We start from the raw sequence: 25,412 nt of genomic DNA, 5'->3' as shown, positions 1-25,412 counted from the left end.
GAATGCAAAGTGGTGCAGCCCCTGTGAATAGAGCATGGTGATTCCTCGAAAACTAAATAGAACTGCAATTTGATCCAGCAATTCTGCTTCTGGATATATATCCAAAGGATTGAAAACAGGCTCTCGAAGTGATATTCGTACGCTCACTTCGATAGTAACATTACTCACATAAGCCAAAAGGTAGAAACAACCCAAATACCCATTGGCAGATGGATGGATTAAAAATGCAGAATCCTCATACTCATACAATGTAATTCAGCCCTAAAGCAGGAAGGAAATTCTGATACATGCTACACCATGGATGAACCCTGAGGACACTACGCTAAGTGAAATAAGCCAGTCACATAAAGACGAATACTGGTGATTCCACCTACTGGAGGTATCTAGAGCAGTCAAGTATAAAAACAAAGTAGAAGGGTAGCTGCCATGGCTGGATGGGTGGAGAAAATGGGGTGTTGTCTGATGGGTGTATGAAGTTTCATCTTTGCAAGTTCAAAAAGTCCTAGAGACTGATGCACAATTGTTAATATATTTAAACTTCAGCAAGTGAAAATTCCCAATATAATAATTTTCAGATGAGAATATTATGGATAAAAACAGAAATGAATAAACTTTAAACAAAGTACTTTTTGACCACACCCTAGGGAATTCAGTAAAATGAATACCGAATGTCTATGTATTTGTATTCTTTTCAGAATACTGACCATCACAAAATTTGAACTGACATGAAACCTAGAATTTTTGTTTGGAACCCATAATGGATCAATGCTTACACCTAAGGTTTTAAAGATGTAATGAAGACTAGGTGGGAATAAGTTCACAGTTGTGTTTACAGAGAATCTGGTTTTTGCAGTCCAGTTGATGTTTTTGCTCCATCATCCCCATTCTTTTCTTCCACACACAGCCAGACTATGCTTCCCAGCTTCCTTTCCAGTTAGGTTGGCCATAAATGTGCTCAGGCTAGTGCATTATGGGTAGAAATAACTTAAGCCATCTCTAGGCTCCATCCACACAACCTTCCACACCTGTTGTCCTGCGTGCTCTGAGGAAGCAGTCAGACAATGGCAGAAGGCTGAGAACACCTGGGGACAGCTGCCAGGCGAGGCACACAGGCCAGACCATTACTTCAGCAAGAAACTGTTACTATGTTAAAACCCTAAAATGTTGCATTTTAAAAAATAGTTTACCAAGACTCAACATTAAAAAAAAAACAACTAAGCAGTAAAAATTATTTTGTTTTTTAAGTTTATTGATTTTAGAGAGGAAGGGGGGAGAGAGAGAGAGAGAGAGAGAGAGAGAGAGAGAGAGAGAGAGAGAGAGAAATGTCAATTTTCCACGTATTTATTATGCATTCATTGGTTGATTCTTGTACGGGCCCTGACTGGGGACTGAACCCACAACCTTGGCATATTGGGACAATGTTCAAAGAAACAGAGCTACCTGGCCAGGATCAAAATTGTTAATCATAGTTGATCACCAGATCACTATTTTCACTCCGTTTTATAAAGGAACAGATGCTGGTAACAGAAGCACCCTGCTGATCTGCTGGAGCTCACTACCGTGACAGGGAATGTCTTCCTGGACGCAATCTTCAACCCAAGCCGGCACATGTGACCACACCTGGCTTTGGCAGGCAACCTTATCTAGCATATATATTTGCTCATTTGAACACCCTAAATTTCACTATACAAGCCAATATTCATTAAAATATGACATTGGCAAGACAGACTGAACACGAGATTGCAAAAATGGAGACATGATTTGCTCGATTCGTTACATTGTTGGAACAACCCAGCTTGAAATGCACCTGAAGAGCCCTAGAAAGATATTTTGAATATTTTAAAAATACTCAGAACATTAATAAAAGTCATCCATCCAACTACATGGATGACTTTTTAAAAGTCATTCTCCAACTAGATGGTGGCAACAGATTAAACTCTCTTTTCAATCTTCTAATGTTTTGCAAACATGTCACAATTAGGGCAACACATTCTGCAAACAACATGAAGCAGAAGTTAACAAAAACCTCATGAGATTTTGGCCAAAAATTAAGTGAAGGTCTCAGTCTCTCACTGATACATAAATGGGGGTTTCTTACTATCACACTGAGTACGCCCCCGAGTGACTGGCATCCGGGGAAAGGAGGCCTGAAAGAAGCTATAACCAACGGCTGGCCGCCTGGGGCTCCACTGCACACCGAGCTGGGAACACCAGGGAAGCTAGAAAGACAGGACGATCAGCGCACAGTGACTCAGGGACTCCAACGCTTGCCCTGTGAGTTGTGTTCCTCAGTCAGAGCCTCCTGCGTTGCAGTATCACCACTGGCTAGGAACTTGAACCACTAATATAAGATGTGGTTCTAGACTAGGGGCCCCAGAGGAGGCTGGGAAGAAGACTCAAGACAGTCGACACCAAAACTTAAAAACCAGAAACTTATTGACCGCAATCCCATCTTTGTCTAAAGCCAAAAACTATGTAATCAGAGGCTTTTAGTAGCAACCGGTTATCAACAGTTACAAATTTCTCCTTAAAGAGTTTGCTTCATATATACAAATACATCTGTTGGATTTATTGTTACTTAAACTTCAGTGAAAAAGGAGTTGATCCAGATGACACTATTAATATAAATGTTAGGGAAAATATGGCAAAGTTGACAAAAATGTACTGGAATGACTCAAACTTGGCAAACATCACAAGTAGTTAAGAAGATCAAAACATCTCTTAGATAAGAGCACGGAGGTATACTAAAATAATTCATGAGTCTAAGAATCTGAGAAGAAAAACAAAGTTAACATTTGTTTTAAATGTTAGATTCATGTGGTATGACTCACTTTCCTTGATGATCTAGTCTAATTCTTACATTAAGTACTTTCTGTTAATTTTTTACTTCCTCATTTTTTTCTGGTCTTAGCTGACTCCGGTTGGAGCATTCTGAACTCAATGCCTGAAAGACCCTGGTATAGATGTTTGAACATTGTTATTTCTCAATGAGCACAGTCGAATTGTCAGCATCTGTAGATAAGGTACATCTGATTTGAAGATTATATCTACATAAACACATGGAACCTGGAGTCAAGTTACATCAAATTCCATGTGCTCAGTTTTAGTTTTAGAAATTACACTGCTCACAAAAATTAGGGGCTCAGGGAACGTGCAGACACTCCAGTACTTTCAGCCTTCTGTAGAGTGCCTTTCCACCAATGAAAGAGTTGGTTTTCCATCTCATTTGCATAAATGAAAAACTTTCTTTGACTTGTCGTTTGCTTTTCTGATGTTCTTGTTTAATAGAAAAAGAAATCAAATGCTTCTTTTATTGCTTCATATTCATTTTGAAATATCTAATTTTTATGAGTATACTTGCTGCCTACTGATAACATGAATTAACACACATTTACACACATCTATAAATCTAATTACAAAAGTACTCATGCACAAACCTGATTTTTAATTATCATCTAAAACACAGGTGAGCATATAACATAAGTTATGAATATAATATGTGGACATTATATACATTACATAGCATATAATGACATGATCAAGCAAGTTTTTATGTCATGCCTCATTATGAAATTAAACTCAAACAACGTAAGGGGGCTGAGAAGAATGTTCAGTAAACTATAGATCAGTGGTCCCCAACCTTTTTTGGGCCACAGACCGATTTAATGTCAGAAAATATTTTCATGGACTGGCCTTTAGGGTGGGACGGCTAAATGTATCATGTGACCGAGACAAGAGTCAAGAGTGAGTCTTAGACGGATGTAACAGAGGGAATCTGGTCATTTTTTTAAAAATAAAACATCGTTCAGACTTAAATATAAATAAAACGGAAATAATGTTATTCATTCTTTCTCTGTGGACCAGTACCGGCCCCCCAATTCCCTGGGGATTGGGGACCACTGCTATAGATAAGAAACACTAAGGAGTATGAGTGAATGCCTCCAGGAAACAGTGAGATGTGTGCTGATGGCCACGACATCAGCAAACAGTTCCGGTCCTACGTGTGGCATGACCTGACAGCACATTCTGCTTGTCAGAAATTCTTTGGACCTCTGTTGCCAAAATTTTTAAAGGAGGAAAATGAGTCCATGTCTAAGAAAACTGAAATATCTCTTAAGAGTTTATGATTCTAGGAAAAATAGAGAAACCTCAACCAGCACAAACCATAATCATAAATGACAAAGACGGGAGATCACATTTGCTACTTTCCACATGCAAGTGCCAAATTTCAATTCCATCCAATACTAACAGAATGCATAAAATCATCGCTCACCCCTTTCTCTGCTTTAGGTATCAAAACACGGAGTATTTTAGCGGAATCTTCACTTTATTACAAGTATTTGAGATTTTGTCTAGTCTGCTACTCTCTGCTGCAAGCTTCTCTTCCTTGCGTTCCCTACAGGAAGTTATATTTAAATTAAATGCTTAATGAATGGTGAGTATTTTCAGGAAGGGAAATGCATCACTTCCTGTGGAGAGGTAGGATAAAAGGAAGAAATTCTCACTCTATGTAGTATTGACCTGTGGGCCAGAGAAGCAGGGGAATCATTGGAATGATGTCTTGCAAAATAACAGAGCCAAATTACTGGTCGTAACAGAGCGACGCCCCGGAGGGGCAGAGCATCGCCCCCTGGTGGGCAGAGCATCGCCCCCTGGTGGGCGTGCTGGGTGGATCCCGGTCGGGCGCATGCGGGAGTCTGTCTGACTGTCTCTCCCCGTTTCCAGTTTCAGAAAAATACAGAAAAAATAAATAAATAAATAACAGAGCCAAATTAAATAGCGATAATTATCCACTCCATTGCTCATTGGTGTATCTTTGTCATTTCTATACATCATCCTGCACATACGCATCAACTTTCCAGGAGCCCCTGGGCCAGGCAGTGGCCCGGTGTACAAGGGGCACATCTATCCATCTGGTCGCCTTGCTTCCCCCACCAAAAAGCACGTCTTTGAAACTGACACCTGACAAAAGGCTTAACTAGAACTACCAGTTTCGTCATTGCAAGCAAAATGATTTCTTCTTAACGCAGTAACCCCATGAAAAGAACAGTTATACTCTTAACAGGCGATCTCACGGTGTCTGGGAGAATTCCTCTAAAAACAAGCCGTAAATTAGATCTTAAGGTGTATCAGGGCAGCCTTGACTCTTGCAGCATTTCTCCAATGTACACCTCTGAATCTGACCCGCTTAGGCCTTCAGACTGCTGTCAGAAACAGATCTGCGCACGATGCAGCCTATGATGTATTATAGAACTGCACACCTGAAACCTACGTAATTTTATTCCTCAGTGCCACCCCAATAAATTAAAACAAACAAACAAAAACCAGACCTGAGCTGTGCCCATCTTTACAGGCATTGTTCTGCATAGCAAAGGGACCGAAGTCTTGAAGGAGTCCAGGTGGACTCGGCCTAATTTTCAAGAGTCCAGGAATGGGCCCCAGTGAGACTGCGGACTGGAGATGGGGAAGGCTGTAGAGCACCAATGACCAATGCTCACTTTAGGGTCAGTCCTGCTTTTATGAAATTTAAACCTGCAATGGAATTTAAACAGCAGTCCCTCAGAATGAACCTAAGGACCAAGTCAGAGCCAACACCAGAGCAGTACTGAAGAGTCCAGAATGAGTGAATGTGGGCCTGACACAGTGGCTCTTCATTTACAACCAAGAATAAAACGCTGAGGAAAAAAAAACTCAATAAGAAAATCAAACCCCAAAATAAGCCTCTGAGAAGCCCTAAGAGTAGTAAAAGTAGTATGAATAGGATCAAATTTACACGGCAAATGTAATAAAATCTAGGAAGAGCTCTTTTAGGCATTTCCATTTTCAGAAAAACTTTCTGTGACAGCTTTTGAAAAAGCTGCAGCATTAAAAGTTACATTTATAAAACACAGCAATCCAAGAGCCCCTTGATTCTACGCCATAATCAGAGACGTAACCCTGTGAAAATCTGATAACTGTCGTGTGCAGGCATCTCCTTCAACTACCCCGATGTATAAGCAGCATTAAAATGGAACGAGATGCTTCTATCGTCAAACAGAAAAATATAAGATGGACACAATGAAAAGCACCAATTTATTGTATCAAATACAAGTCTGAAATGTTAAGCTGCTATTACAAATCTCAAGAAATCACATTTCAGAACCCCAACATGTCCCGCTGGTACCTTGACAACTAAAACAATGCTTTAGAGGTTTTCCTTCTCGCCTTCTCCCCCCATCCTTCCTGCTTTTCTTTCTCTTCCTATCTCCCTCCCTCCCTTTGATTCATCAAAAAGTAACAACTGGCAGATAGAAAATAAGTGAAATCCCAAACTTGGAAGTTTATTCAAAATTCTTTCGAATCCCTAAGGTGACTGTAAACAGTTTGTCTTTACAAGTTCATAGCTTCCAGGAATGTGCCCGTCAGAGTTGGCAGGACCTGCGCCCAGGCCGCCCGACACCGCTACACAGTTGTTTCGTGTTTCCACAATCCAGTCCTGACGTTGCCAGTGCTGTCCGTACCCAGCAAGGGTCCGTCCTGCCCGTGGCTTTTCACTGGTCCGTTCTGAATGGCCAAGTTGAGGCCGTAAGACTTCTGCTGACTTTCAAGTTCCACCCCAGTTGGCTTCCTTAAGGCATCTTTTTTACTGCCAGTGGAAACGGGCTTTTCCAGGTTCCTGCTGCTCTTGGGAAGTGTGCTGCAAGCATCGCTGCTGTCTGGCTGGGGCGGGTTGTACTGCCTCTCCCTATAGGCTAAGTACGCTCGCCGACTCCTCGAGTGGCCTTCGCTATTGGCTGGCCGACTTTTCGGCAAGCCGTTCTGCACACTGCCTTCCACGCTCGTGGGGACGTCATAGGCATATTCTCTGAGGACTGTCAGTCGGCTTGCCCGGTGTCCTTTACTTCTGTTTTTGTGATGGCGGCTCGGGTGCACATTTGTCCGAAACTGAACTTCTAACGGCGCCACGTGCATTTTGATGTCATTGTCCATCGAGTGTTCCGTCAGGCTATTGTCAAGCTGGGGCGTGGCGTTCAAAGGCAGAGAACTGCTGTGGCACTGAGCTGCGGCCGCCTGCAGGTTCGTCAGTTTGCAGCCCTGGGAGGAGTTTTTGAAGCTCGACGCACTCTTGTTCGTGCACGAAGATTCGGCGCTGCTGTTGGTGCACTTGGGGGCCTCGCCGCTCGTCCCTCCGGAGTTGGGGGGCTGCACGTTGACCTGCACGGAGTACGAGCTCCGGCCGGGGCAGCAGGTCATGATCCACGCGAGTCTCACGTCCTCCCGGCTGACACAGTGGTGGACCACGATGAACGCGCTGAGGCTTAAACAGGTGGCTCCGAAAAAGAAGCTGAACACCAAGTCCAAGGGGTAGTACAAGGAGACGGCCAAGGCCCCGCACAGCCACAGAGCCACGTAGAGCAGCAGAGTGAGGCTGCAGCCCAGCAGCTGCGCCTGGAAGGGGTGCTCGTTCTCCAGCGCCGACGTGGAGATCAGAGACAGGGACATGGAGTCCTGCGGGTGGACCTCGCCGTGGTCGCCAGCCGCCAGCCGCTGCTGCTCCTCGGCGGGCTCCTTCAGCTCGTACCTGCGCTCGGGGTGCCGTTTCAACTGGATAAATATGCTCAGAAAGTACATACAGTTGACGAAGGTGATGAAGCTGGCAGGCCCGTAGAAGGCTCCCAGAGACGGTTCCCACGCCATCCAGCAACTAGGAAAGAAAAGAGCGAGCAGCTCAGCGCCTCGTTGTCAACCCGCCGTTGGCTGAATAGCAATAAGCTTTCGTGCCCGAGAAACGGTTGAAAGAGAAGCAACCGGGTCGGGACGCAGAGAACGCAAGACACTCACTAGGGCGCCTGTGGCCGACTGCCGTAATTCTTGATGTTCGCCGCCGCCGTGATGCCGCAGACGATGACGGGGATCCCGCCCCCGATCAGGTAAAACCTAGGAGGGGACACAAGAAGCCACCGCTCATCAGCCAGTGAGTTTAAGGTGCGCACATTTCATGACGGCCCAGTCTCTCCTTACAGGTCATTATTCCCACTCCAAGAGTAAGTGGCAGCTTAACTTGTACGGGATGCTGTGTTAGCATAATGTTTCTTAAATTTAAACAAGTTTTGTTTAGATGTGTTTTTTTTTTTCTCTCTCTCTAAACACAAGGCTGACCAAGTTTCCAGGCTGAGGAAAGCTGGTCATGCTCTGCCACCCTGTGGACAGGCAGAGGAACACTCAGCTACCACGGGAGAGTTTCAGTTTACATACTTGCTCTTACAGGGGGCACCGTGCTGTCTGTGTGTGTGTGTGTGTTTTGTTAGATTCAGCTGGTGAACTGGTCAAGTCCAGAGGGACTTCCAGATTTCACTGCGCCCTCGTGCAGACGAAACACGTAACGACGTATTAACTATTGACGAATGTCTGGCTAAGCCTGCACTTCCTGGACACTCGAGGGTGTGTGTGCTCATTCCCAGTCCCCGAGATCAGGCCGGGAAGGTCCCAGGTTCCCAGCAGCTCCACACGGTCACCAAGAACGGAAGGAGACCGGGGAGAGGGGCGCGGGGAGGGGAGTGGGTGCTGGTCCCAGGGACAGAAATGTTTTTGGGGCCAGAGCTTCTTGGAGCTCTCTGAGATGAGAAACAGGCAACTTTCCGCCCTGGCTGGGTCCCCCCGGGGATGGTCAGGGTCCCACGTCTGCAACTGCCACTTGCTGAGGCCCAGCCTGAATCCTGAATGGGCTGGAGAAAGGCAATACACCTAACACATTTTCTTCCACAGACTGTTTCTTAGTCATGTTCACAGGTACTAAAATCCTTAAATACGTTATTAGCACTGCAGAAAAAGACAGCTAGTTACGCTATACAACCAGAGCCCTGTCTTCTCTCTCACATTAGAGGGAGGCCAACACCCACAACCCTCCGCTCCTCCTACCATACTGATTCCCACCTGCTTGTTCCCTGAGAAGGCACTGTCTCCTAATTATTCTGCATCCCTTTCCGCCCCTCTAACCTCTGACCCCCCCCCCCCCACCGCCAGGACTTGCTATCATCAATTAGCCCGTGTTTGACAGCTTTACATCTTCTCCACGCCTCTTACTTTCAGCCTATCCTCTGTTCAAGTTTTCTCTCTCCTCAAACTCTCCCCCACCTGCCGCCTTCCCCTCTCCCTGCAGTGCAGACTCCCGGGAAGACCAGCGCCAGCATCTGCTGCACCTCTGACACCTGAACACGAGGCTGTTTCCACAGACACGCGCCTGGAACCGCTGTCTCTGAGACCAGAAGTCTCAGGCACCCCTGCCCCCCCCCAGGCGGCCAGGCTGCGGGGGCTTCCCGGATCTCACTGTCACTGTCACAGGGAAGGAGGACCCGGAGGGAGGAGCCTGCACTGTCTAGAGCTAAAGGGGTGCTGGGGGTCATTCAGGAACCGCCTGGGGCTGGGAGCCCAAGCTGGCTCTTACTCAGCTGTGGGTGTTTTTCCTAAGAGCCCAACAGATGGGAACCGCTGCTTGAGGACAGGACTCCCAGGCTCTCAGCCAAACACCACCTCAGTTCTCGTCATGCAAGTGACAGAGGTGGAAGACCCCGTCCTCTCTGACCCAACTCTGGCCAAGCCCTGCTGCTGCCCCTGTCCTGGACACCCCAATCTTCTGTGTTCTCCAGGTGTTTCCTTTCAATTCAATTCTTTATTTTTAAACATCAGAATACTTTTATTTTTTAAAATTTTTTCTTTTATTAAATTTATTCAGGTAGCATTGGTTAATAAGATTATATAGGTCTCCAATGTACATTTCTGTGATTCATGATTCTTCTTTTTATTTTCCATGGCCCGACCGTTAATCACAGACATGGCTCAGGAACCATTCTTGTCCTGACTAACTTCTCCCTGGGGGATCTTGTTTATGTGACCCCACCTGGAAACACCTGCCCCATCTACAGGATGCCTGCCTCCTTTTCCCTGCTGAGCACCAGAATTCGAAAAATGCCACCTTTCCACAAGAAAGAATGGTGTGCCTACCTCCCCTGTGCCTATTACCTCCACCCCCATTTATGTTTCTTATATGATTTTTTTCAGTTAATGGAAGCACCATCTGCTGAGACGACCACCTGATACTTCATGCTGGCTGATGAAAGACTGGCCACCCTGATGTTGTATGAAGATTATAGACCCAATGACCTCAGCTGAATTCGCTTATGCTCAGGGTGAGTTCTGCCTTAGTGGTCCCTGAAATAATTCCGTTTTTACCAGTCTCTAAGTGTAAAAAAATGAAGACCACTGAGTCCCAGCTCCTGGAATAGATATTTGCAGCCATCTTTATACATCTCTCCCTCATTCACCTCTTAAACCCAGGTGGTCACCAACCCGAGAAAAGCCTCCTCAAGCCTCTTGAGCGTGTCCTCTCTATTCTCTATGCCACTCTCTGGCTTCAGCCTCGCGGGAACCCCCCTCCCTAGTGCCCTAAGCGAAGTTCCTTCCTCCCAAGCATTCCAACTCAGATTCTAGACTAACGCATGGCTGTCTTTCTAAAAAGTCACCTACTCAAGCTATATTTCCTTAGCTAAGAATCCTTCAGTGGCTGCCCACGTTCAGACGGGGCCCCCAAAGGCCTGAAGCTCAGCGTTCACGTTCACCCCGAATCCCTGTGTCTGTACGTCACCGACCTCGGTTCCAGCCCAAGTTCAGTGCTCTGAGCTCCTCAGCTCACCACCTAGTCCTCTAGTGCCACCCGAACCCTTTACTCCAATCACTGATGAAGGCTCTCGCCAGAGCTCACACAGTTCATAAGAGCCCCCTTCCCCATCAATGGCTGCTTTGGTTGTATTTTCAAAAAATGTATCTCCACTTTACTTCTTATACCCTCAACAGTCAGTTCTTCACGTGCCTGTCTCCGCTAAGACTGTAGTCAAGTCCTTGAGGCCGGGAGGGTTTCTTCAGGCCAAGTCCATACCCAGCATTCAATAAACTCGAGAGACATCAGTCAACTTTTACTCACCGATCCTGCTAATGGTAATGGTTAAAAAAGGGCTTAACTCTAAAACCATTCTGTCTTTTGCAGAGAATAAGAAAGCTGATGAAGCTGATGCATCCCTGAGCCGATTAAAGCCTAGGGCAGGGGTCCCCAAACTACGGCCCGTGGGCCACATGCGGCCTGAGGCCATTTATCCGGCCCCCGCCACACTTCCAGAAGGGGCACCTCTTTCATTGGTGGTCAGTGAGAGGAGCATAGTTCCCATTGAAATACTGGTCAGTTTGTTGATTTAAATTTACTTGTTCTCTATTTTAAATATTGTATTTGTTCCCGTTTTGTTTTTTTACTTTAAAATATGTGCAGTGTGCATAGGGATTTGTTCATAGTTTTTTTTTATAGTCTGGCCCTCCAACGGTCTGAAGGACAGTGAACTGGCCCCCTGTGTAAAAAGTTTGGGGACCCCTGGCCTAGGGCCTGACCCCAGGACAACAACACCAGCTCACTTCTCATGGAGCCCGTGATGCAGGCAGCCCCTCCCTTAGTACTCCAGGCACGCCGTTCTCCTTCGGGCCCACTTCACAGGTGAGACAGAAAGGCACGGGGGTCTGGACGTCATGCTGGACCCCGTCTGGAGGGGGCACAGCCAGTACTCCACTCCAGGAAGCCCAGCTCCCATCCATTCTCTACTGTCCGAACTCACTCCGCGATTCTGTTACCACAATGCTTCAGTAAGTTTCACCATTCACGTAACGCAGTAAACAAAGGCATCAGGTACCTGAGCATCGGTCTCGGTGGGGGAGGCAGTTCATCGGGATCCTGGCACCTCTTCGCTTTTTTAGTGACCTGCTTATAGATGTTCCGAGCTGTCACTCCCACCCACAGGACCGTGGCCAGGGTGGAATAATGAAGAACTATCCCAACCTAGAAAGAAGATGGAAAAACACATAAACTGAAAAGAAAACTAGAATTCCCCTTCTCAAACATAAAGGGTAACAGCTGCTAGTGAGGCTTATCAAAAAGACCGGTGAGGCGCTGGCCGGGTAGCTCAGTCAGAGCGTCAACCTGACAACGCTAAGGTTGCAAGTTCGATCCCTGCTCGGAGCACACACAAGAATCAACCGATGATGGTGTGAATAAGTGGAACAACAAATCAATGGTTCTCTTTCTCTCTCTCCCCCTTCTCTCTAAAACTCAATCAATAATTTTTTAAAAAATTGGTAAATTTCAAAAAAAAAAAAAAAAAGATCTGATTCAAAAACAGTATGAACAATCGACTCCTTTGCCTGCTAATGAGACAAAAAAAGCTCTCTAACTGCCGTGGAAGAGAGGATTATGTCTTCTCAGAGCAAACAAGCAGCTGGACCTAGGAGGCCCACAGACTACAAGGGATACCCAAGATGCCCCTTAGTACACCACGGAACTGGTTACCAGACAACAATGAATCAAAGACACGCTTCTCATAGACGCACTGTTATAAGTTAGAGTTCAGATTCTAAAGCCCATTTTTAGGAGTAACATAGAAGGCAAGGCAAAAGTCACAGCACACAAAACAAGCCTCAGAGTAAGGGACTCAAGTTCTACTCCAGAGCTTTGATGCACAACCAAGGTCAGAGAGCAGTATGAACAACTGGTGGTTAGGAGGGGGGATCTGGGGTCGGGAAGCTTTGCCAGATCCACCCCTTACCTGCAAGTCACACACCTTAGCAAGTCACACAACATCTCAGGCACGGTGAGGTTTCAATTCAATGCTATAAAAGCATTTAGCACACTGCCGGCTACATAGGCAGCAACTGATAAAAAAAAAAAGGAGCTATGAAAATGTTCTCTCTCTATAAGTAACTTTCCTCACTTGAACAGTGGTGGGGGGGTTATCAAAACCATCTCTGGGGTTTTTAAAGGGATTGAATGGGCAATATCTGGAACATAGTAAGTGGCTAATAAACAGCGGATCACTGTAATATATTTAAATGAATGCACTAATCAAGTTTCTTCAAGGAGGGTATGGGGGGGGTGCATACTGTATGACCTGTGTTTGAAACAACCCTGGTTAAGGATACAATTCTAGAGGAAGAGATCTACGAGGCTGAGAGGTTTAAAACCTATTTTAAGAAAAATAAATGGATGTGTCATTAACGCATCAAGGATATAATTCAGTTTTCTTATCTGACTAATTACTTCCTATCTCTGTGATCATTTTTTTTTCTTTTATAATTATAGGTAAAATTCTATTAATAAAAATCTCCAAGAAAAGGAATTTTCATTCTAACTGGATGGCTCTCCAATCTCAAGAAAATCAACTTGACTGACATTATCAGACGTAGGTTAATAACGAAAGCATTCAGACTGCTGCCCAAAGTTCATCTGAATGGGCACCAATCTGCAGGTGACACCTGGGGACAGGAAAGTGTCAGGGCGCAGCGAGGGGCGTCCCAGCCGGGGGGAGCGTCACTGTCCTTGCAAAGACCCCGCGAGGGCTGACAGGGTGGGCCCAGCCCGGCCACACGAGGGAAGTCAGAGTTACAGTCTCAGGGAGAACAGCGGCTCCTGGTCCCCTGGTTTCACTGACCGCACTGCAGCAGCAAAATTTACAGACAGAAGTGGGACGAAAAGCGTAAAATAACACGTTGAGCTGTCTGGCCTCGTCCCAAGTGCTGGCAGTAAAAATAGCACAAGGAAATTTGGCACGCGGGAAGCAAAACACTCACGAGGAACGGCTGGTCCTGACTGAAGGGCAGGCGACCCCACCTCAGCAGGAGCTTCCTCCGGCGCAGAGGTCAAAGGGCGGGACGAGAAAGCTGTTGGAGGTCAAAGGGTGAGACGCGGAAGCGGTTTCCAGCACAGGAGGTGCAAGACGGAAACTCTTTCTATTGATGTATAACTTATGTACGATGTCTTATTAGTTTCAGGGATCTCTCTCAGCGAGTCAGTATTCACAGACATTACGAAACGGCCCCGGCATGTCTAGGAACTACCTTCTACCATCAGTTACTATGGGATCAACTATATTCCCTATCCCTTATGCTGTACATTAAACCTCGACATTTATTTTATAACAGAAGTGTGTACCTTTTTAACCCCCTACTTATTCTGACTACCCCTAAACCCCTCTTCCCTCAATTTCCTAAGAATTCCTAGTTTGTGCACCATTGGTGGGCGTGCAAACTGGTGCATCGTCGTCCAGTGGTTGTTAACACCCCCGAGGCACGGACTAGGAGACTGAGGCAGGGAGAAGTGAATCGTCCAGCTCGGGCCACGACTCAGACCCGAGTCTGTGGGTTCCCAGGGCCCGTGCACCTTCCATTATGCCACGCTGATACTTCCTACCTACCTGGTAAAGCCAGCGACGGGGAGTAAGGGGCGCTCCGAGCCCGAGAGCGGCATTTAAGGTATGCCTCTGCCACCCAAGAGCCCCCGCGCCTCGAGGCATGGAGTTAAGTCCCTTAGACCCCATTTACGTACGTATCGAGCATATCAAGAAGAAGGGCATTCGAGGGTTAATACGAAGATAACACATTTGCAGTCGTTGGCAAGTAGCAAGCTCCTGCTATTCCCTGATTAAACTTTCCCAAGGCGCCTCATAACACCGCGGCTGCAGTCCCCTAGATAACAGACAGAAGAGGACACCTGAGAAGGTCAGCTGGCACTCTATTTAGCTGATGAAATCATGGAGTGGTAGAGCAACAAGGTCACTTAAATGAGATCCCGCCAAATCCTCTCACTGCATAGCTAAGGAAACCAGGGACCAGAAAATTAACAGTTGAGCAATTATCTGGCGGTACATCACGACCCGAAACCCAGATCCCTCCCAACCTCGACAGCAGGTCCTGCTCCTCTGTCACTCGCTCAGCTCCTTTTGCGAGACAGTTCAAGGTTCTAGAAAGTACCCCAGGTGCCACCTGGAACCGACTTAAGAGCCCCACTGAGAAATACCTGCCTGGTGGCACCTTTCATGACCCCACCCGATTACTGCGGGTGGAACCAGTATCAGAACGCGCTCACACTGTTCCTAAGGTATGCATGCTTCAGAACGGAGATGAGACAAGACACTGAGAAATACCTGCCTGGTGGCACCTTTCGTGACCCCACCCTATTACTGCGGGGCGGAAACAGCATCAGAACCTGCTCACACTGTTCCTAAGGTATGCATGCTTCAGAACGGAGATGAGACAAGACTACAGGAACTGTGTGCACATATCAAACTGCATGTCACGTACGTGCACTTTAGGGTTCAGTTTTAGAGATGGAAGAACCTGAATGGTCATCTAACTTAACTGGCCCAGCCTACTATTTTAGAGCAGAAACACCAGGCCTCCACTAGGTTAAGTGATCACCATGCAGGCTGTTCTGAAAGACAGATTCAGAGCCCACCTGCTGGTGTCCGGAACCCCAGGCTGCTCCTTTCTGCATTTCCCTTCCCCCTCCCGGCTGCCCACCCGCGGGACTAAGTACGGATTTCATCAGCAAAGAGAAGCAAGTCATGTCTGAGTCAGAAATACCGAGAGTGAGGCTGTGCTTTTCACAGAAGCGGAGCCATTCTAAAAGCAGAAAAGGACAAATGGAAACACACAGACCTGCCTTTCCCTTGGCATATACATTTTTAACAAATGAACATTTGTTTTAGCCCCTGAAAACCCACTGCAATTCTTCTCCTTTTCTTTCTAGGGAAGGTATACAATACCATTCAGGACAATGAAAGGCAGTCATCTGTACAATGCTTTCTTTCTATACATGTCCTTGGTGAGAGAAATGGACGTGCCTACTTCAAGAAGTCAATGACTATTTTTTTTTTCAATAAAATTGAGACCATTGCTACCATAGTGCGCTAAGTCCTCTCCTACTAGAGGATGCTAAAAATGGCTCTCAGGGTTGAATGATTTCTACTTTTTGCAAACAAAGGCCTTTCTGTTCATTCACTCAACTAACATTTGCCGAACACCTACTATGAGTCAGGTCCTGTGATCAAATCAAGGCAGTCCCTGCCCCTGCACAGCTTAGAGGCCAGACAACCAACAGGGAAAACACCGGCCAATTACAGTTTAGTAGGCACTCTGGAATTTGAATAAGCACCCCAGGATCTAGAGGGGGGGAGACAGACAGGGACTCTGAGACAGGACAGCAGCCAGACCCGCACGCTTAGTGGGAGGCAGCCACGTGAAGAGGGGGCAAGACAGGACAGGAAACTGGATCCGGCTTCTCTACACGTAACAAGCTGACATGAGCGAGACCGACAGCCACCTGCCTTCTTGTCGGCTCCCAACAGGGTTGTTCTCACGCGTACAGGAACAGTCTAAAACGGAGAAGCGCCCCGCCCAGCTGGGAGGTCATACCATCCACAGTGAACAGCCGTGGTAAGTGCGAACAACGACTGAGCACTCGGTGTGTGCGGGGTGCTCACCGAATCCTCTCCACAGTGAACAGCCGTGGTAAGTGCGAACGACGACTGAGCACTCGGTGTGTGCCGGGTGCTCACCAAATCCTCTCCACAGTGAACAGCCATAGTGCGAACGACTGAACACTCAGTGTGTGCCGGGTGCTCACCGAATCCTCTCCACAGTGAACAGCCATAGTGCGAACAACGACTGAGCACTCGGTGTGTGCGGGGTGCTCACCGAATCCTCTCCACAGTGAACAGCCATAGTGCGAACAACGACTGAGCACTCGGTGTGTGCGGGGTGCTCACCGAATCCTCTCCACAGTGAACAGCCATAGTGCGAACAACGACTGAGCACTCGGTGTGTGCCGGGTGCTCACCGAATCCTCTCCACAGTGAACAGCCGTGGTTAGTGCGAACGACGACTGAACACTCAGTGTGTGCCGGGTGCTCACCGAATCCTCTCCACAGTGAACAGCCGTGGTAAGTGCGAACAACGACTGAGCACTCGGTGTGAGCCGGGTGCTCACCGAATCCTCTCCACAGTGAACAGCCGTGGTAAGTGCGAACGACGACTGAGCACTCAGTGTGTGCCGGGTGCTCACCCGAATCCTCTCCACAGTGAACAGCCGTGGTAAGTGCGAACAACGACTGAGCACTCGGTGTGTGCCGGGTGCTCACCGAATCCTCTCCACAGTGAACAGCCATAGTGCGAACGACGACTGAGCACTCAGTGTGTGCCGGGTGCTCACCGAATCCTCTCCACAGTGAACAGCCGTGGTAAGTGCGAACAACGACTGAGCACTCGGTGTGAGCCGGGTGCTCACTGAATCCTCTCCATAGTGAACAGCCGTGGTAAGTGCGAACGACGATTGAGCACTCAGTGTGTGCCGGGTGCTCACCGAATCCTCTCCACAGTGAACAGCCGTGGTAAGTGCGAACAACGACTGAGCACTCAGTGTGTGCCGGGTGCTCACCGAATCCTCTCGACGGTCCTCACACGTGCTCCCATGTTGAATTCCACTCAGATACGCAATACTGGATAGATCATCTGCCTCAGGTGCACGGCACCTGTTAACGGCTGGGCCACCCACAGCCTGCCTGCCTTTAGTTATTTACTTAGTTATTTTTAACGGTAAGCATTCAAAAATTTACCAGCAAGACGAAAGGTAAGACCTTGAAAAACAAAAACCCATCCTGAAACACGGGATCCCTTTCACCCAAGAAAACCACCAGCAGGTACCCTGCGTTTATCATCCCCGCGCCTTCCTTTTCTGACAGTTTTATTGCACACTTCATTAGAAGTGTACTGTTTCATTTCACTTACTTTTATCTTTCTAAAAAAAAGATAACGGAGGAAATGTAATTTATGGTGCTGAGACACATAGTTACGCATTGTTGTAATTCATTAGTTTTGACTCTCGCATAATATTACAGTTTATTCATTCACTCTCGCGGTGACAGGCATTTGGGCTGCTTCCAGCATGGTGCTACTGTGGGTGGTGCTGCTATGAATATTCATGTGCACATGCATACTCATGCGCACCCCACTGTCACATATGGGCAGGCGCATTCTCCGAGCCCAGGAGTGGGACCGCGTCCCAGGTCACATGAACGCTCAACTTGAGGAAGGCAAAGCCTCCCAGAGTCATCCACGTACCTCCCCTCCCCACACACGAGGCATAAAAAGGGTCTGTGGATCCACCCGCTCCACAGCTGGCATCATCAGGGCAGGCTTCTGCCCACAGAGAAGGCATCAAATGCTAGCTCTCTGTGACCACTGATGACGCTGGACATCTCTTCAGGTGCACACCGGCCCCGCGTACTTACAATTCTACGAAATGCCTGCCTAATCACATGCCATTTTTTTCTTTCTACTGGGTTTTCAGTGGTCTTCTCATTGATCACATTTTTTAATATGTTTTTTATTCTAATACTGTCAGTGGTTATGTATTGAGAATGCCATCTTGTGTTTTCACTTGCTAAGAGATCTTAACAAATAAAAGTTCTTATGTTTAATTTAGTCAAATTTATCTTTCTTCTAGTCAATGCCAGGTTAGTGCCATATTTAAGAAATGCCTCCTTATCCCAAGAGCTGGGATATCTAATATGAATTTAAACATCCTGGTTTGGGCATGTAAGTTTTTAATATACTCAAGAGTTGACTTCATAAAAATATGTCACAAGGTATAGATCCATTTTCATCTTTTTCCAAAAGGACTTTCCCTAGCTCCCTTTATTGCATAGGGGGTCTCGCTGTACCCACTGACGAGGCATGCAACCTCTACCTTAGAGCACAGTTCCACGCGGGTCTGCTCCTGACCACCCTATTGCATTATGTTGGTCAATTTATTGATCCCTAAGGCAAACACTACAGTTTTAATTACAACAGCCTAATTAGCCCTGATGACTAGGACAACCTCCCTACTCTAGCCTCTTTTTCAGAAATGTCCTGGCTATCTTCTTCTTTTTTTTAAGTGAGAGAGATGGGGACAGAGAGACAGAGATGAGAAGCATCAATTCGTAGTTACGGCACCTTAGTTGTTCACTGGTTGCTTTTCATATGTGCCTTGTCCAGGGGCTCCAGTTGAGCCAGTGACCCCTTGCTCCAGCCAGTGACCTTAGATTCAAGCCAGTGACCTCTGGGCTCAAGCCAGAGAGCAGAGAATCACATTGAGGATCCCATGCTCAAGCCAGCAACCTCGCACTTAACTTGGATGAGCTTGCGCTCAAGCCGGCAACCACACAGTTTCAAACCTGGGACCTCAGCATCCCAGGTGGACGCTCTATCCACTGTGTCACCTTGGTCAGGCTGCCCTGGCTATCTTTAATCTTCTACTTTTAGGTAACCTTAGAACCACGCGAAAAGGAGAGACTGTCCCAGACATGACTGTCGGACCCACAAGCCGGACCCGGGCCAGAATGGAGATCAGTTCCGATAAGTACCCTCGGAGACTGACCACACTGGGTGCTTTGCTGCTGACCTACACCGGCACCTCTCCCGTGTGCCCCTGGCATGCTGGTTCTGGGATCGGGCCGTTCACTGTCCCGACCTGGGCCAGCAGGGAAGGCATCTTCCTGTACATGGGACTGGTCACCGACCAGCAGCCCTGTCCCTCTTGTCCTGTTCTCTCTTGTCCTTGGCACTTGCCAAGGGGTGTGGGCAGCATCCAAGCCGTCTCACAGCTGCCAAGAGGCAAACTGCCTCATAGGCAAGTTTCCCTTAATCATCTCTGTTAAATGCCACCCTTGCCACACTGGGGTGGCTGTTTCTCCTGTCTCTCCTGCCCTCCACACACAAACGTGTCTCGAGCTTTTCCCTGGTCTGCGTGTTTGAACATCATTTTATTGAGGTTCATGAAAAATTCTCTTCTATGTATAAACCTGTTCCTTCCTGATAGTAACTCTTCCTATCCTTGAGCCTAGTATAGCTTTCCATTTGTGTCTTCTTTAATACCTATTAAAATTTAACCTGTAGTCTTGAACATCTTTTGTTATTTCTAAGTACTTGATATTCTTTGATACCATATAAATGTTATCTTCTTGCCTGACCAGGCGGTGGTGCAGTGGATAGAGTGTCAGACTGGGATGCGGAGGACCCAGGTTCGAAACCCCAAGGTTGTTGGCTTGAGTGCGGGCTCATCCAGCTTGAGTGTGGGGTTGCTGGCTTGAGCGTGGGATCATAGACATGACCCCATGGTTGCTGGCTTGAGCCCAAGGTCGTTGGCTTAAGCCCAAGGTTGCTGGATTGAGCAAGGTGTCACTTGCTCTGCTGTAGCCCCCCCCAAAGGCACATATTAGAAAGCAGTCAATGAATAACAAAGATGCTGCAATGAAGAATTGATGCTTCTTATATCTTTCCCTTCCTGTTTGTCCCTATCTGTCCCTCTCTCTGTCTCTCTCTCTCTCTCTCTCACACACACACACACACACAAAATGTTACCTTCTCATTAATTAATGTTTTCTCCTAGTTGCATTTCTGCATAATACCAGAAAACTTTTGTATAATGAACTTACATTCACTCTTTTCTAAACATTTCTATTGTATCAAATATATCCTGTAAATTACTTCAGGGGTTTTTTATATAAATAAGCAAGTCACCTGACAACAACCCAATTATTATACCTAAATTACAGGTGAGAAAACTGGGACACAGAAACATTAGATATTGAAATGAAGACTTCAAAGAGCTCCCTATGCTCCCTTCCACCCCGCCGCGTCCCTCACCACAGCCAAGCGCGGGAGCAACCGGACGGCTACGGAAAGACAGACGGTTAAGAAAACGCGGCATACACGTACAATGGCATATTTATTCAGCCACTAAAAAGAAAGAAGGAAATCCTGCCACAGGCAGCAACGTGGTGAGTTCTGAGGACATTACGCTCAGTGAAATACGCTAGTCACAGAAGGGAAAACACTGTATCATTTGACTTAAATGAGGTAAGTATGCTGTCGAGGTCACAGAGCCAGAAAGGCGAGTGGCGGCTGCCAGGGGCTGGGGAAAGGCACCGGCGGGCCGCTCTTCAACGGGGGCAGGGGCTTGGCCATGCAAGAGGAAAAAGCTCTGGACACCCGTATATTTACAGTGAACACCCCCCGTACACTGAACAATTTGTGAAGAGGATAGATCTCATTATGGTTTTTTGCAATTAAAAAAAAAAGGTTACATCATTTGCCCATTAAAACACAGTTAGAAAACAGAACTGATATCCAAATCTAGACAGTCTAAACTCTTTCTCTTTTTCTTTTTTTTAGTGAGAGGAGAGGAGGTATAGACAGACTACTGTATGAGCCCCGACTGGGATCTACCCAGCAAATTCACTAGGGGGCGATGCTCTGTTGCAACCAGAGGCACTTTTTATTGCCTGAGGTGGAGGCCATGGAGCCATCCTCAGCGCCCAGGGCCAACTAAGTCTAATCAAGCCATGGCTGCAGGAAGGGATGAGGAGAGGGAGAGGGGGGTGAGGTGACAGGGGAGGGGGGGGGAGAGAGAGAAAGAGAGAGAGAGAGAGAGAGAGAGAGAGAGAGAAGTGAGGGGGAGGGGTGGAGAAGCAGATGGTTGCTTCTCCTGTGTGCCCTGACTGGGGATCGAACACGGGACTTGCACACACTGGGCTGATGCTCTACCACTGAGCCACTGGCCAGGGCCCAGTCTGAACTCCTAATTACTATGTTGCTTGCTATCATGCATATCAAAAAAACATGCAAACAGAGATATAAAAGTTTCTGTATTTTCTATTCACATATACTCTTATTCTGCAAGAATACTATTTACTAAGGCTACATATGTAATAATTTATTTAAAATTAGGAATAAATATTTATTTTATTCATTTTAGAGAGGAGAGAGTGAGAAAGAGAGAGAGAGAGAGAGAAGAGAAGAGAAGAGAAGAGAAGAGAAGAGAAGAGAAGAGAAGAGAAAGGGGGAAGAGCAGGAAGCATCAACTCCCATATGTGCCTTGATCAGACAAGTGCAGGGTTTTGAACCGGTGACCTCAGTGTTCCCAGGTTGACGCTTTATCCACTGCGCCACCACAGGTCAGGCCAGGAATAAATATTTTTTAATTCTTTGTATTTACCACCCCTAAGAAGCTTCTTTTTATATCTTACTGTTAAATCTTTTTTTTTTTTTGAGAGTCAGGGAGAGAGACAGGAATGATGAGCTGCTCCTGTATGAGTCCTGAGCGGGAATCAAACCAGCAGCCTCCAGGCGCCGGGACAGCGCTCCAGAGCTGTCTGGCCAGCACTTCACTTTTATTGATTTTTAAAGAGACAGAGAGAGGAAGGGAGAGAAAGCAGAGGGCGAAGGGAAGCACTTGTTGTTCCATTCGGCCGTGCATTTTCGGTTGCTCCCCGTGGTTGCCCTGAGAGGGGCCACACCTGCAACCTGTTTCAGGATGATCTTAACCAAGTGAGCTAAGCAGCCAGGGCCTAAATATTTTTCTAATTCCTATTGTTTTCATCAAGAAATAAAATAATTTTTAAAATCCTACTGTCAGAAAATGTTGCTTCTCCTTCAGCCAAAGTCAGGACTTGGCAAACTGTTTAAGATGCTCAGCATTATCGCCCACGTAACAAGCAGCATGGGACCCAAAGATAAAGGGACAAGCTCCTCACGTCACACGTTCCATTATGAAACGATGACTCAACACCCGAAGGATCCCGGCGAGCTGCTGAAGTGACAGACACTCAGCTTAACTTAGTGCAAGAAAAATAAACTTTCAGGCAACAGGAACCCTTTCCACTGTCAACGCTCCATCTGAAACTCCTTTGGAACACGGTCCTTCTCCCGCAGTTCAGGTTTTCCCTCGGACTCACCGCCTGGCAGACGCTGGCATTTCTGGTTTGGGTTATTCCTCCCACAAAGACGATGCAGGTCAGGAAAATATGGAAGCACAAGTTCACAAGCATGTGCCAGCCCTTGAGACTAATCCTAATCAAACTGTTAAAATAAAAAGAGGAATGTTAACATGCAGGCTAGCACATCTAAAGCAGTACACTACGATATTCACCTTCAAGTTAACAATTACAGTAGCATAAAACACCAGAGTTAAATGCTTAAACATTTTATTTAAAAACCATACACGATCTGACAGACACACACATGGATGTTTTGAGAACTCATTTAACTCAACAGTTTTTTAACATTTAACTTGACGTACTAAAAAAAACCAAGTCATATATGGAACTACTGCCCCCACTAAAGGTTAATGAAATTCTCCATAATAAGAAACATGTTGGCTTTTGTTAGTGCCGGTGTCTATGACAGACTTTGCTTCCTGGAGATTTCTGCAAGGCGGCAGTCTCCTTTCCCTGACCTACAACTGCCTGGCGCACTTCTCTGGCCTTTCCTAATAAAATGTTGAAGTCTTTCTTTCTTCTCTTTTATTTTAACATCAAAATCTCCTTTTGTTTCTTAACTAAATGTCAAGAAATGCCAAACAGGTCCAGCTTAAATAGGAAAATACACTCTAGCAAAACCTCTTATAAAGTGAGTTTCTGCTTAGCAAATCCCTTCCGTTCACTATTTCCATCCTTAAAAGTTTCTGTAGCTCTGCCTTCCATTAACAAAATCACATCCCGTGCTTAAATGTCAGAAACTTTTTTACAAAGGCCATCTATAAAATAAAGACTATCCCATTAGGGAAAAAAGTCATAGACCAGAAACAGTACCAGAGTCCGGTTCTGGAAGACGCCTCTCCGAGGTAACAGGTCTCCACCTGAGCTCACCCCGGCCGGCTCCCCTCCCCTCCCCCTCCCCTCCCCCAACACCGGCCTCCCTCCCACACGCGCTCCCATATACACACCCCGGAAACCGCGGGATGCTACACAAGGTGAACTGACCATCTTGTGTGCTGATTATGCATGTCCCAAATAGTCGGAATGCATGCTAAAGCCACTGTTCTCCCTTTGGAAAGACGGCACGGCACGAAACTCCGTGTCCTACTGGAAGGGGGAATACGCCCAGTCTCAGCCCGTCGCGCCACCTCCGCGTACCTGTGGTGGTAGGTGTAGCTGACGACGACCGCGAGCAGGCTCAGGAGGAGGATGACGGCGGTGGTGTAGACCACGGGGTGCAGCAGGCTGGCCGCCGGGGCGTAGAGCTCAGACCCCGTCAGATCCTGAGGGGAAAACGAGAGCATCGTTCCAGCCGTGCTTTTCTGGACGCGGAACGCGGAACGGCTGAGACGCTCTCCAGGGGCGGAAGCACGCGGACCAACAAAACTGTGGTCCTACTGTTCTTCATTTTATCCAGGGACTAACGCTCTGTGCTAGTTCGTCCTACCTCACTTTGCCATCCTAACACTGGGACATATACCGTGAACTGTGTGCGCGTGCGCACGCGTGTATATACACACATAAACTTCTGTTCTACACTAGACTAGTCCTGTCCTACATCTGCTCTGAAATGTGAATGCTGACACTGCCGAGGGCAGCGCAGAGAGGCCAGGAGCCCACACGGGGGTTGGTGAGACGGGCTGACCACAGAGATCACCCTTTCTAATGCTCCTTCACCCTACTCATCCCTCTGCACATTCACCGGCTGATACAACAGAAGACAGCAGCAGTAGCTCTAAGTCAAAAAATAAGTTTGACAAATACGAATGTACCAAACACTGAGCAAGGACGGCCCCGGGGACAGAATGGTGCGACGTGGTTCCTGCCCTGGAAGAGCTGAGCGTCACAGGGGAGAGAGGCGCACCAGCAGACCACAACACGGTCTGACGGGGGTAAGGGCAGCGCGGTTACGGACGCCAAGGGCTCAACCATCAGGAAGAGCAATCGCACAATCAGAGCAAGTCACTTGCACAGCCTTCACCACCATCCAGGCACTGGGCAAGCATTTTATACAGAGTAACGAGCTAGATACAGCATTAGCCCCATTTTATAGTCTGAAAAATCAAAGGCATGAAGACATTAGGTGCTTGCGGATTAGATCCAGAGGAGAGTGGCTGCCAGGTCTGTGTCCCCAGCGAAGTGCCGGCGGCACCTCCTAGAATGAAACGTCTCAAGGCGTCCTTCCTCACAAAGGACCACAGCAGGGGGGAAGGGGCCCCGCCCTGGCCAGAGCCACCGCGCCAGAAAGCTGGGGTTTTAGGAGGCAAAGCTGTAGACCTACCAGACCCCGTCACTGGGTCACCTCCGTAAACCGACTCGGAGAGCCGGACACAAGACCTGCGAGGAGGAAAGCTGATGAGACACGGGAAGTGGGCGCAGGGTAGACGGGAACACTGACGACGGCCTCAACGGTATAGGAAAGCAGGACGCGGTGTCCCCACGAGGGAATCGCACGGGGACAGTATGTGACTACAGACCTAAGTTGGTCAATCAGAGCGCCTTAACAAGCCCCTCGCTGTAACGAATGACAACAGAGACCCACGGAGCCAGACACAAATCACAGTTAATGGGAAGCTGAAGCTACAACACGGAAAACTGAATTCCAGCCTGAGCCCTCCCTATACTGATGAGTCGCAAACCTATGACTCAGCTGTTTATTTGACAAATGTTAACTGAGTGCCCACCATCACCAGGCACTATGCCAAGCACCGGATAATCCGGGAAACGCAGGATGTAGCCCCAGCCCTCGAGGGCTTGACAGGCTGTATA

The 25,412-nt window shown here is 47.3% G+C and overlaps 1 protein-coding gene across 2 annotated transcripts in view; it reads right to left on the bottom strand.

Moving 5' to 3' along the window:
- Positions 1-6,053: 6,053 nt before the first annotated feature.
- ADGRA3 (adhesion G protein-coupled receptor A3) overlaps positions 6,054-25,412 on the bottom strand; it is a 110,251-nt gene continuing 90,892 nt past the window's right edge. For both annotated transcript variants that reach the window (XM_066279429.1, XM_066279430.1), the window contains 5 exons: positions 23,802-23,926; positions 22,623-22,746; positions 11,709-11,854; positions 7,822-7,917; positions 6,054-7,684 (listed from right to left, as the gene is read on the bottom strand). In XM_066279429.1, the coding sequence (XP_066135526.1) occupies positions 6,442-7,684; positions 7,822-7,917; positions 11,709-11,854; positions 22,623-22,746; positions 23,802-23,926 (1,734 nt within the window). In that variant the 3' untranslated portion in view covers positions 6,054-6,441. The remainder of the gene's footprint in view (positions 7,685-7,821; positions 7,918-11,708; positions 11,855-22,622; positions 22,747-23,801; positions 23,927-25,412) is intronic.

This window comes from Saccopteryx bilineata, chromosome 5, assembly GCF_036850765.1.
Source record: "Saccopteryx bilineata isolate mSacBil1 chromosome 5, mSacBil1_pri_phased_curated, whole genome shotgun sequence".
Classification (NCBI taxonomy): Eukaryota; Metazoa; Chordata; class Mammalia; order Chiroptera; family Emballonuridae; genus Saccopteryx; species Saccopteryx bilineata.
The sequence above is the reverse complement of the archived record's forward strand: the minus strand, read 5'-3'. Positions and strand labels throughout refer to the sequence as shown.